The sequence below is a fragment of the Falco cherrug genome, chromosome 3, assembly GCF_023634085.1.
Source record: "Falco cherrug isolate bFalChe1 chromosome 3, bFalChe1.pri, whole genome shotgun sequence".
In the NCBI taxonomy this organism is placed as follows: Eukaryota; Metazoa; Chordata; class Aves; order Falconiformes; family Falconidae; genus Falco; species Falco cherrug.
In genome coordinates, this window is record NC_073699.1 from 1839421 (window position 1) to 1851432 (window position 12012).

The 12012-nt window shown below is 42.7% G+C and overlaps 1 protein-coding gene across 3 annotated transcripts in view; it reads right to left on the minus strand.

Annotated features, from left to right (window-relative positions):
• Nucleotides 1-222: 222 nt before the first annotated feature.
• The window catches only part of NDRG1 (N-myc downstream regulated 1), a 74482-nt gene continuing 62692 nt past the window's right edge, over nt 223-12012 (minus strand). For all 3 annotated transcript variants that reach the window (XM_055704430.1, XM_055704431.1, XM_027808130.2), the window contains 10 exons: nt 11257-11317; nt 10712-10798; nt 9097-9153; nt 8034-8137; nt 7594-7650; nt 6589-6640; nt 5774-5821; nt 4179-4214; nt 2767-2818; nt 223-2055 (listed from right to left, as the gene is read on the minus strand). In XM_055704430.1, the coding sequence (XP_055560405.1) occupies nt 1790-2055; nt 2767-2818; nt 4179-4214; nt 5774-5821; nt 6589-6640; nt 7594-7650; nt 8034-8137; nt 9097-9153; nt 10712-10798; nt 11257-11317 (820 nt within the window). In that variant the 3' untranslated portion in view covers nt 223-1789. The remainder of the gene's footprint in view (nt 2056-2766; nt 2819-4178; nt 4215-5773; nt 5822-6588; nt 6641-7593; nt 7651-8033; nt 8138-9096; nt 9154-10711; nt 10799-11256; nt 11318-12012) is intronic.

Below are 12012 nucleotides of genomic sequence, written 5' to 3' on the forward strand. Positions count from 1 at the left end.
ACACTTAATACTGAAGTATGTTTTCTTAGTGTAAATGAGATGGGACTTCAAGCAACATGGTCTAATGGAAGGTTCTAGTGGGGAGAAATCTCTGATCACAGAAGTAGGGAATGGCAGAAATATGAACAAAAAAGGATTTCATTGATAGAAAGGGGTGACAGGAATATGCTCTGACTAAGAAAGATTACTGTACTCCTGGCAAAACATTAAGACACCAGACACTGCAAAGTTACAAATTTATTTGTTTCGAAATAAATACAAATACTTCATTAAGAAACTTTTCTTGATAGACTTTACACAATAGCTTTATTCTTTCTGGAAATTGTCTGTTCTTCCCACAAGCTGTTATGGATATTCTACACAAGAGCTGAAGTTAGTCAATATAAAGTAACCTAAATGGTGTTCTTCTGAACAAGCAATCCCAAAGTATTAACATTTGCTATTTTAACTGCTCAGCATTTGAGTTTTCTTGTTTGTGTGAGGGCTGCAATGCAGCAGGTACATACTGGAGCTCAGAAAATCCTGTCCCACTACCTACAAACATCTAACTGTGAAAATCTGACTGGCAGAAAGGTATCAAGCCACTAGCATCAAAGAAAGTAGCCCAAGGTATCAGGAGCCTACATAAAGATGCAGAACCAGCAGATTGTTACATTTATGCAGTCATTAAACACTGTATTTCACAGATACAGTGTTGCTGCTCCACTATTGTGGAATACACTTATCAGCACCAGTGAGATCTCATCAGAGTTTCAAATCTAGCAATTAGTGGCAGTTGAATGTACAGTATCTAATTACATGCCATCCCACAGTTATTCATCTCTCCTGACAAAGAACAGCTGGATCTGGCTTTGCTTACAGAATTCCAAATTTATCACAATTGTGCTGGACACAAAAACTTGAGGTGCAAAGAGAAGAAGCTGTCTGAAGGGAAAAATCAAGCTGTTTCTGCTTTGCTGGCATGTACGGCTACCCTGCTTGTTACAACTACACCAACTTCTGCAGTATGGTAAACCCTCTGGCCCAAGATACCCAGCAAGAAATGCTACCTCGCTTATTAAATTTAAATCCTGTCCTCATTAGGGTAAGTGGGTTTTAGGGGGGGGGGGGGGGGAGGAAAGGAAGACAGCAACTAAATCTCAAAAAAGTGAAATAAAAAAGCTTAAAGATTTAGTTCGTCTCAAAGTCACATTAAAATCGCCTATTTTAGTAGTATATTACTGTACATAGGAAAACAGGCTTGAATACTAATGAATTAGAAGGCCTATAAATGCACAATACATTAACTTCTCTATCATTTGAAGTCAAGCTATATACAATGAATTCAACTCCAGCTTCAACATGAGGCCATAACACATTTGTTTCCTTTTTTAAAAGCCATCCATAATAGTGATTTATTTTCTCCCCCTCTTTGAAACTCATCTCAAATTGTGTCAGTTTACTTCAAGAGAGTAAGAGATAAAGGGGCACATAACAGCTTTGATTTTAAAGGAGGATATTAAGCAAGTCTGGTTTGACTCTGAAGTGTTTACAACCACATGAGCTTTTGGCAAGTATCCTTTAGAATTTGGCATCCATTGAAGGAGGGCACAATAGCAGCAACTGTCTGAGTTACAAGAATAACGATAGAGCAAATGAGATGCTTTTCTTTGGTCCCTGTCAGACCCTGGTGAACAGAGTTCATCCTACAGAATAGCTTGAGATTAATACCAGTTATGTTTTTGTGATACACAGGGGGCATTCCATTACTTTTTCACACTGTGACCAGTTTTAAACCTCCCACAGCCACCTAACAGGACACTTCCATGGACTTGGGGCTTGATTGTTCAGTGTTGCTTGCCGAGTTCGGCGTCAGCTCGATGCGTGTGTCTGTGTGGGAGCGGTTCCTGGCACCATCCCCGGTGTGAGACCGGCTCCTCGTGCCTTCCCCAGTGTGAGACCGGCTCCTCGTGCCTTCCCCAGTGTGAGACCGGCTCCTTTGTCCTTCCAAAGAGGTTACGCTGGAGCCAGAAGCAGTGCGGGACCTCATCAGCCTGGTCATGCTAGCAGAGGGGACTGGAAGAAGTGGCTTTCATTAATGACTTGCTTCATGGTCTTGGAAGGAAGCCCTTGCCTTCCTCTCCAGCCTTAACCACCCTTGGAGAAGCCTTCAAGGTGGAATATATACTTTTCATGGTATCTCCATGTGCAGAAGTACCACCACTGCTCCAGACATACAGTTAAGGAGCCCAAACTACTAAGGCAAAATTGGTGGCCAGGGCCGAGGGATTCAAGACAGAGCTTTATGGCACGTTGCTGTGGCTGCAACAACCCAGAGGAAAACTCAACACTCAGACCTCCTTCAGATGTTTCACCCTTGCTGGCAGCCCAGGCTAGCAATGCATCTACACAACAGCAGTTGTCAGAAGCACATACATGAGGAATAAACAGCTACAAATCAAAGTCTATGAACTAAAAAGGTTTTAAATGTGTGCAGTATATGACTCGTATCCTGGGATGCAACAAGGGGATACCATTATCAATATCGACCTTAAAAATATCAAGTAAAGCAGGCATCTGTGCATGTAGGCTGCCTACAAAGCCCTCTACTATGTGATTTGAACAGAAACCCCTTTGCCCATACACCCCAGGTGTTTTATTTTCCCTTGCAAATGCATATACAACAGGGAAAGGATCACGTGACTGGGACGAGGGGATGCTCTGGGTGCTTAGACACCCAACAAACTTTGGTAGCAAGGTGAACGATTCCATAAACCCAATACTTACTGTATCCCATTCCCTGAACAAAGTATTTGAAAGCTTCTGCAAGCTTGGCAGGCTGCAAAAGAAAGAGTATTATTGTACGCAGGGCTCAGGAAGTTAATTACATGACACTATTATAGATGCCATGGATGCCCTATCTCAACAGGGGTATTTTAAATATTCTCTGGGTTCTACGGAATATCTGAAAATTTCATTTACATGAGAGAATTCCACCATTCTCCTCCCTAGTCTGCTCCCCTGCCCCGTTATTTTACCAAATGGACACAAGTGTTTGAGAATGAGATTTCCAGAGAAGCGACTACATGTGGTCTAAAGCCTGGCCCAAACTTTGCTTGCGCAGTTACTGAGGCAGGTGAGCCAAAGTAAAACAACTGGCCTTACAAAATACACGAGCAGTTCATACAGGGTCAGTAACTGAGCATTTCCCAGTCAGCAGAGGACAGATTCAGCTAGTCAGAGCTGCGTTATGTTTAGAGGGTGGAAATGCCTAGCAGGAATACGCAAGCGTAACTGCCTGTGACTGACATCCTTGCAATGAGACACTCCCTGCCGCTGACGCAGGGGCCAAATAACCCTCACAACCCCAATTACTGGGCATGCCAGCATCGCCTGTATTTTTTTGAATAATTCTATCAGAATCAGTGCAAAGAATGGACTCTGTATAACAGAAGCAATGCACACATAGTCCTGTGTGGCTGTAAAAAAAGCCTTTTCACCCCTCCCACTGTTGGAGCACACGCTGCCTGTACAGGGACTCCTCAGCTGAAGGTAATAACAAATTCAGCTTCTTCCTTCAGTTTTCAAACACCACATTCCGTTGCTTAGAAATCCATTTAGATGTTAGGTCACATTCTGAAGCCGATTTACAGGTCAGCTCTTTTAGCGAAGCAACACTACAGCATAGGTAAATTTTAACTTTCCCAGCCCGGTTTTATTAGCAGCCATGGAATTTATGCTTATATATATTTCAGAAATTCCAGTTCATTCTCAGTGGAGTCGAGTCAGTGTATGCAAGAACATAGCACTTATTTCCTGCCTCCCACTTTCCTGATCTATACTATAAATAGCCCAATTAAGAATATGTTTTTAAAACACTAGTGCCTCAAGCCTTTATCCATGTTAGCTTAGTAGATAGGCATAAAATAATACCTCCGCATTCCTACCTCAGACCTTTACTTGGTTAAGACTTAATTAGTGGAAATAATATCCCCTCCCAACCTTAATTTTGCGCTTCATTGCTCTTTAAAGAAAAAAGAAAGCTCAGATGACCGACTGACATCATTACTCATGAAATCATAACCATCCTTTTGGCTGACATTTGGGAACAGCAAGTACCCTACAGAAAAACACCCATTTGTTGCAGTCTGACACGCGGCAGAACAGGATTAGGAGAGTTTCCGTCAGCCAGATCCTACCTGGGAAACTTGAGGAAGCCCACCACAGTCAGCCATCTGAAATGGGGATGAGAACAGCCTGTTAGCATAATGCCAGAGGAACTAATTTATGCTCAGGACATATTATAATGACCTTTTTAGCTATCTGGCAGAAAAACATTTCTTTTGTTGCGCGACTAGCATACCGTGTAGACGAATGCATCAAAGCAAGCAGTCCAATGTTTATAAAAGATATGACTGCACCCCAGAAAACCCCAAAGTGTCTTGACCCTCAGGCAAAGCATCGTTTGGAACTACAAATGAATGTTTTTTGCTAGGCTGTGATTACCGTTTCTTAGAAACTAGCCTATTAGTCCCGGTTACACGTTTGACTCTGAATTACAATAACGTGACTTTGTATTGACCTGAGTAACAAACGGGGGAGAGAGAACAAACACCTAAACCTCAGAGGTGAGAGGGAAAAATGGTTTGCTGAGATTGCGGATGGCAAGCATCAGCCTGACTTGCCAAGGGAAGCAGGGAAAGCCAAATTAGAAAAGCTATCTTGAGTGCATGCAGTATTTTTGGAGCACTTCATTTTTCCTGCCACTCCACCCCTCAAAGTCAACCCAACAAAAACAGTCCTGTTCCAAGGCACACCACAAGCAGAAAACAGTGGAGCTGTAAATTACAGGAAACCCCAAATCCTATCTAGGATTACTTAGCAGCAAAACAGGCCTGCGGCAGGATTACCCCTGGACTGAGCAAAGGCCGGCCACCAACACAGGATCAAAGATAGCGTTCAGATTTTTTTTTCTTAGGGTGGGTCCGCCATGTCCACGTGGTGGTTTAGCAGTGTAACTAACTCCTCAATGTTAGGAGGAAAAAGCATTTAAAAATAAGAAAATCATTGTTTATTATAATTTTTACAGGCCAGTTCAATAACGAAAGATGCAGTCAAGGATCCCAGCAGGATTATGACCAAACTGGTTTCACTACTTGTATGCTGTTGCATTCATTCCACCTCACCAGCAACGAGCTGAAGACTGCACCCATACTCTCGATGCCATGTATCAGCCAAAACCTTTGCATGTCATTTTGTTGTTTGGAAGTGCATTTTATCAACTTTTTGGAAAAACAGAACAAGTAATTTCCAATCATAAGATGTCCTGGACTGTGCCCTGACAAAAGGCAAGATGACACAGCTGTGGCTGATAGCCGTCTGTCCACCTGACACTGCTGCTGAGGGACAGGCAAGCACAGGACCAGAACGAGTTGGTTTGCAATTCCACTCTGCTGATGGCTTTTTGTAAACCTTTCAAAATACCTCGAAATCAATTTTGCCAGCTCCAGTCAAATTCATTATGGGTATGTGAAATACTGAGCATTTCAGGTCTCACCCCCAGTGTTTTAAAATGGAGGAGCTGAGAAATTCCCTGTTGTTACCTTGACAAGAAGCCCCCAGGCTCATTTATCCCACTAAAATACTCTCACCCTGAAGGAACTGCCTTTCCACATCAGAACCGCATTCTCACTGTGTTATCTGTACTGCAGCACATTGCTCTGCTTTTTCAGTTAAGCCAGCTGATTTTAAATGAGTGCAGTGTTTATTTTAAAAGAACAGCTTTTGTTATTACCTTCAGAAGTGTGGTCCTTGTCGGGTCCAGCTTTGAATTGCATTCAACCTGTATTAAAGAACAGCAGTGTAAAGCATTATACATAACTAATTATGAATTGCTGGATGAGAACAGATTAAATACCTTGTTTTCTCACTTAAAACAGACTAAATCGAGTATTGTGGGCTTTTGTATAAAGATTCTATGTATAAGTATATACATCCTTAAACCCGAGTAGGTCAGTTCACATTTCTGACTGTATTCTTTCCCATGTAAACACCAACCCATTAGCTGGGAATTAAAGAGATTTTTTAAATCTGTTTCTGGGCCTCCAGTGGCAACAAGTGTTGTTTATCTTGTGATTTGGGGTCATCTGGTAGCATCCCAAGTGGTGAGCAGCCATATGGCCACAGGCCAGTAGACTGGGCATGCCCATTGAGGCACAACATTTGAAGTCATCCAGTCATCTGGGGAGAGTTATAATGGTCAAAAAGAAGCTCTTCGCTTCCACAGTGACCCAGGGCACAGCTCCAACACCAGAGAACAAGTTAAAATACCAGCAGCAGATTCCTCTCTAAAGGAAAGTATTTGTGGTTCACTGGAACTGCTGTGGCGATTGTTCCTAATGCAGCAGCTATTAAATAATGGTGATCAGACAGAGGGGACAAGCAGTGAGGAATTAATGGCAGCTCTCCCGCGGTCTGAAAGAGGAGAGCCAGCTGGGCTGAATCGATAGCCAGCGAGGTTGCTGCGCGGGCGTGAGCTCTGCCGGCCTCACACAGCTTCTTGGCTCGCCTGCCCCTCTGCACGGCAGCAACGCGCCTCGAGATACACACCACCGCATCCACCGCCGGTGAGCTGTCACCAACCACCAAGAGGACAGGGCATCTGCAAGGAAGGACACAGAAGCAGTCGTATTATCTCTCTGACCTGGCCTGGACTTGCCCTAACCTGCATTTTGTGTCACTGGAAGAATGAGACAGTTACGTGTGTGAAATTGGTTGTGTTTTTACTCCTGACACCTTAAATACACATCAAACCCAGTGTATTAGCTGCAGATCTACTGACATGCTCTGATAGCTTGCCCGAGAACCTGTCCTTTTCCCCACCAGCCCATCAGCCCTTCCTAGTGCTCTTATTCCTTGTTTTATAAGAAATTGAATGTGGGTATCAGCATCAAAGTCTCATCCCCTCCCCCTCCCAGGCTTCTGAGCTCCGACTTTTTGACTTGTCCATCCAATTTCAACCAGACTGGCAGAGGAGCAGATTCCCCAAGTCCCCTGTGTGCAAGCACCAGCAGATCAGCAGAGAAAGACTTGACAAGTGTTACACTGCACAAGTTGCAGCCTAAGTAAAAAGCTATTAGCAGGAGATCTGGCACATGGCCATTCTCACACTTGCTCCATCTCCCTGAACGTTTTTTGTTTGGTTGGTTTTTTTTAATAGTTTTGGGTTGAGATTTTTTGGTTGCATAGGCACAGCTCAAGTGTATCCAGAGCTGTAGTATCCGTTAACTACAAAGTATTTCTGGATGAAGGTAAGTACATCTACTTTTCACATACTTATTCTGTAAGCCCAAGACTACAGATACACAGTGACAGGAACTACTTAAACTTTCCCCTTCAGCTGATATGATTGTGAAATCTGAAGAGGGGAAGTCTTCCTAATGGTGGCCCCTGACTTGCAGTAACCTCTTATCTCCTACAAGAAGTTACGAGATCCTTTTCTAGCACGTAAGCACATTCAGCAGCAGCTCTGCCATGCATACGCAATGCGCCTACCGATCACACCTCTTAGCTCACATCATGTACAGGTGAACTGGTAGGAAATAAGATACTTACTGAAGGGTGACAACATTTATTCCAGGAACAGGGCGCTCAATTTCTAGGTCTCGCCGACTAAACAAAAACAAAAAAAAATAAAATGTAGAGGATAAGGCTCTTGATACACTGAAATTTTACAGATACTTCCACATCCTTCTAGTCTATAGACAGCACTTTCACATATGTTAATCTGATACATCTCCACAACTGAGGAAGAACTGCTCTTAGCCTGAAGTATCAATGCCTTAGTTCAGTCCCACTGTACCATCTTTCTCCCCACAAATGCACAAAGTCCTTCTCCCATAAGCAAACCACCTGAGATCCCTACACGCATAGTCAAGGAGAACTTTATATTGGGGGGGAACGCAAAGAATTCCGCCACACAAGTAACGCCATCTCTAAGAGCTTGACAGTCTCTTAAAACAGTTTCCAGTTAGAAATCAGGTAAATGTATTTACCTGTTGTAAGAGTTGACAAAGAGATGAAGGTTGGTTTGATTCATATCATTAATAATATGCTGACGATAAGTATGGATCAGGTCATGGTTGCTGTGAATCTCTTCCTACAGTGGAGACAGAATCATTCAGAATAGGGGCTATTTCTGAAAGGATCTGAAGACATGACACAGCAGTCATCTATCAGACTCGTATCTACACAACAGGAGTGCACCTTTAAGGAAGGGACAACTTCTAGCACCCAGTGGCATCACCCAGGATCAATGTTAGCCTCTGACTGCAGTACCATGTTTTTCACTTTAAAACTTCAGTATGTTGTAATGACAGGATCTTACAATTGCAAAGCACGTCGTTGTGGTGCTGATGGTTACAGTCATGCAAGTGTGAGGTTTTAAAAACAAAAAAAAGGCTCAGGGTAAGAAGCCTCAATAAATGTTTCCAGGCTAAAGCAAATGTTGAAAGCTTACAAACACATGTGATGTGGAGCTCAGTTTCACAATGGTAAATAACTAAGCTTCAAGGACTTCAATCACTAACATTTTCAAAGTTTGGTTCTAAACTCTTTATAGACTAGTTCCTTGTTCCGCTAGAATGAAGTTTTCCATTACTTTGCTGTACTTGAAACTGTTAATAAATGCAGCCTCAGAAAACAGTATAGCGCTTTCTATTAAAGTAGGCTTGCGCTGAAGAGCACCATTAGTACTAAAAACCAGCTTTCTCAGTTACAAGTATATTATGGTATTAAAAAACCAAATATGTATCTGTGGGGTAATTCTGCTCAGAACAGGGGCACCTATGATGCTTATACTCATGTTTCGGTGTTGGCTGTTCGAACAGGGAGCTGCCCCTACTGGAGCTGTCATGACCGAGATGCACTTGAGTCGCCAGGACACAGCAAGCCCCATGGCAGCGTACCACCTCCAAAATACCAGGCACACAAGCGTGAATCCTATCTCAGTTTAACTTTATACTTTACTGTTTAGGTGAAGGCTTCCCCCTCTCCCCAGCCCCAGGAGGTAAGTACAGATGACTGAACACATCAGACTAATCTCTTCAACATACCTACCTTTCCAAAAAGATGTGAAATGACCATGTCTGGTAAAGCATTTGTCCAACCTGAAATCTGAACAGCAAGATTATTTAAGTAGCTGGTATTAAAACAACCCCTGAACAATTGAAACCTTTCAATTACCCATAAGTGGACCCATGGATGTTTCTCTGCTGTCCTCATATGCACAGTATCCTGGATTGATTGTTTTTTTCCCCTCAGCCCAACTGAAACACTATTAGGTGCTGGTTTTGTTTAAGTCATTCTCACAAGATGTCTTTATTAATGCAGTTATATAGGGAACACACTACCAGTGGCACAGGTATATTACGGAACCACTCCCTGCAAGAACACCAAGCAACCCAGCCAGACTGGTGTTATCTAACCTCACTGCTCAACTTGCTCCCTAACAACCCACACTGACAATATGCTGGAGCTGGTACCTAAAGCTCACGTCCCAGGGTATGTGCACTTGTTTTGGATGGACAGAAGGATACAGGGCACCTGCTGTACTCTCAAGGTCAGCAATACTTGACAGGTGGAAGACAGAGGCACAGATATGGAAGAATTTAATTACAGTGAGACACTGGGTGAGATAATCAAAATGGGTCAGCTGGTACATCCCAATGTAGAGTAGTTACTAAATATACTTCCATATCAAACTTAGCAAAATAAACTGCTATGCAAAATTTTTTTTAAAAAATAAGCCTTAAAAAAATGTTACATCCCACCTTAGCAAGTTTCTCTTAGTATTACAAGGTTATCATTACATTTAGTATCACCCTAGACACTCACAATAGGTTTGACTATGTGGGTAGTTAAAAGATGACATGCTAATTTTTGTACTCAGTGTTTACCATTCACTTAAACATGGCCCTGAATGATACAAAGTGCCTTTCATCAGTTTAGCCTGAAAAGTATCTTAACAGGTTAAATCTGAGTGACATGTAATGTAACATTTACACTTATTTATATATACTATATATATATAATATATATTCCAGGAAGATTTTTGAGACCAGTTCTCAGTGCCTGTTTTCCCACACTGCAATCTTTCTTCTAACTACAGAAAAATACGGCTAACAGAAACTTCTTTATATGTGAACATTCTCACTTAAAAATCTGGTTGTAGGGACAATCTGTCCACAGTCACCACAGCTAATGCCCTTTTCTGAGTCTTGTTGGCATCGAAGACTCAGATGATTGAAACCTGGAGAGTGTTGCTCTGAACATTTTTCTGTGCTTTTGTTCACCTTTTGGACTGTGCTGGTAAACAAAGCCATGGTCAAGAAAGAACTGAATGTTAAACTACGCCTGAAGTTTACTTGAAAGGAAGTTGTTTCCAATGCTACTCTGCACCCAGGTTAAACTAGGTTTTCCTCAGCCTTTACTAGCTCTTAAGAACTGCCAGTATCCAGTAGCTCCATTATACCACGGGTATCTGTTTCCTCAAAGTACTTATTTTTATCACCAGCCCTGCAGGAGGTGTGTTTGCAAATGGAAGAATAAACCCCATAGGAATCAGCCTGGGATATTTTGTGTCTGCAGCCATGCCTGACACACGAGCTTGCCCAGCTTCTCATGCTTGACAGGCTCGCAGTGTGATTTATTCTTTTAACTTAAAAATGTTTACCTTAGTTGCTGCCCAGTCCATCCAACCTTCAGCACAAGGGTTTACATTAATGAGAACTAATCCCTCCACCATCTCCGCATGGTTTAACTGCAAAAGAGAAGATTTAAGATTCATCACATTTCCTTTGCAACTTGACAGTCAGCTGAAAAATTAAATTAGCAAATTATCTCCTGGGGAGGAAGGCGGTAGGTCTAGTTTTATCTTGCACAAAACAAGTATATGTATGGGAAAAAAAATTTCATTGAAGCAATTCAACTGAGCAGCTGGAGAACATTAAGATTTAACTTTTTCTCCACCCTCAGTTTAAATAGAGAACTCCCATTAAAAAAACCTTCTGCAAATTAACTGGGTAGAGCCCAGGCCTTAAAATGGAAAATCTGGGTCTCCTGGATTAGCTATCCCGCAGATTGTGGTATTTCACTTAGAAGCCTAACTGCTTACTTAAATGGGCACGGCAGCGCAGGAAATTTCTGTGCATGCTACGGGGCAGACAAGACATCAGGGAAATCAGGTTCACTGCTTTAGGGAAGCTCCACAAAACTTACAGCAAATCTGGTTAAGATGTAGGCACCGGCTCCAGTTCCCATTCCTATAACGGTCTTCAGCCTGCGCAGCAACAGAACGGAAGAGGTGAGTGGGTAAGAGCACTGCCAATAACCAAACCCACATCAGCAGCCTTCCCCTTTCACATGCCAGTGCGTATCTGCAGAAGGGTGGGTTGCAGCTTGGGCAAGCCCTGGGCCCTCAGCAATGTCACTGGCCCCAGTAAAGGAGCCTGATGCAGCAGCTGGTTTGGTTTTGGCAGACTGGCAGGACAGTGGTCCTCATGCATTGCAGGGCAGCGGCAACTCTCACTTCTCTTTAAATATACTGAGCAACCACAGCATTGTTCTGATCCTGGAAGGAAATGGTTAGCCTCTGCCAGAAAAACTTCAAAGATACAGTCCTGAAATCTGAAGGCTAAATACAAAGCTCCCCCCTTCCCCAGGCTCCCCCTGCCCTCCCCAGTACAGCTATCCAACTGGGATGCTGATTTCTCTCTGACAGGGGGCTGGCAGGGAAACATCTCATGGTATCCAGCCACTGGGGCGATTAAGTTTAAACTTCATAACCAAACAGGGCAGAGACAAAACAAATATTTGCATTAACTGAAACTGGTTTTAAAGCATCGCCTTCAAGGTCTTAGAAAATACATGGAAGGGAAGACTAGATAAAACCACTCAGAAAAACAGGTTATACAATGCTTTTGGGAAAATACCTGAGGATCATTTTCATTCTCATTAGCAATATTCAAACAAGGC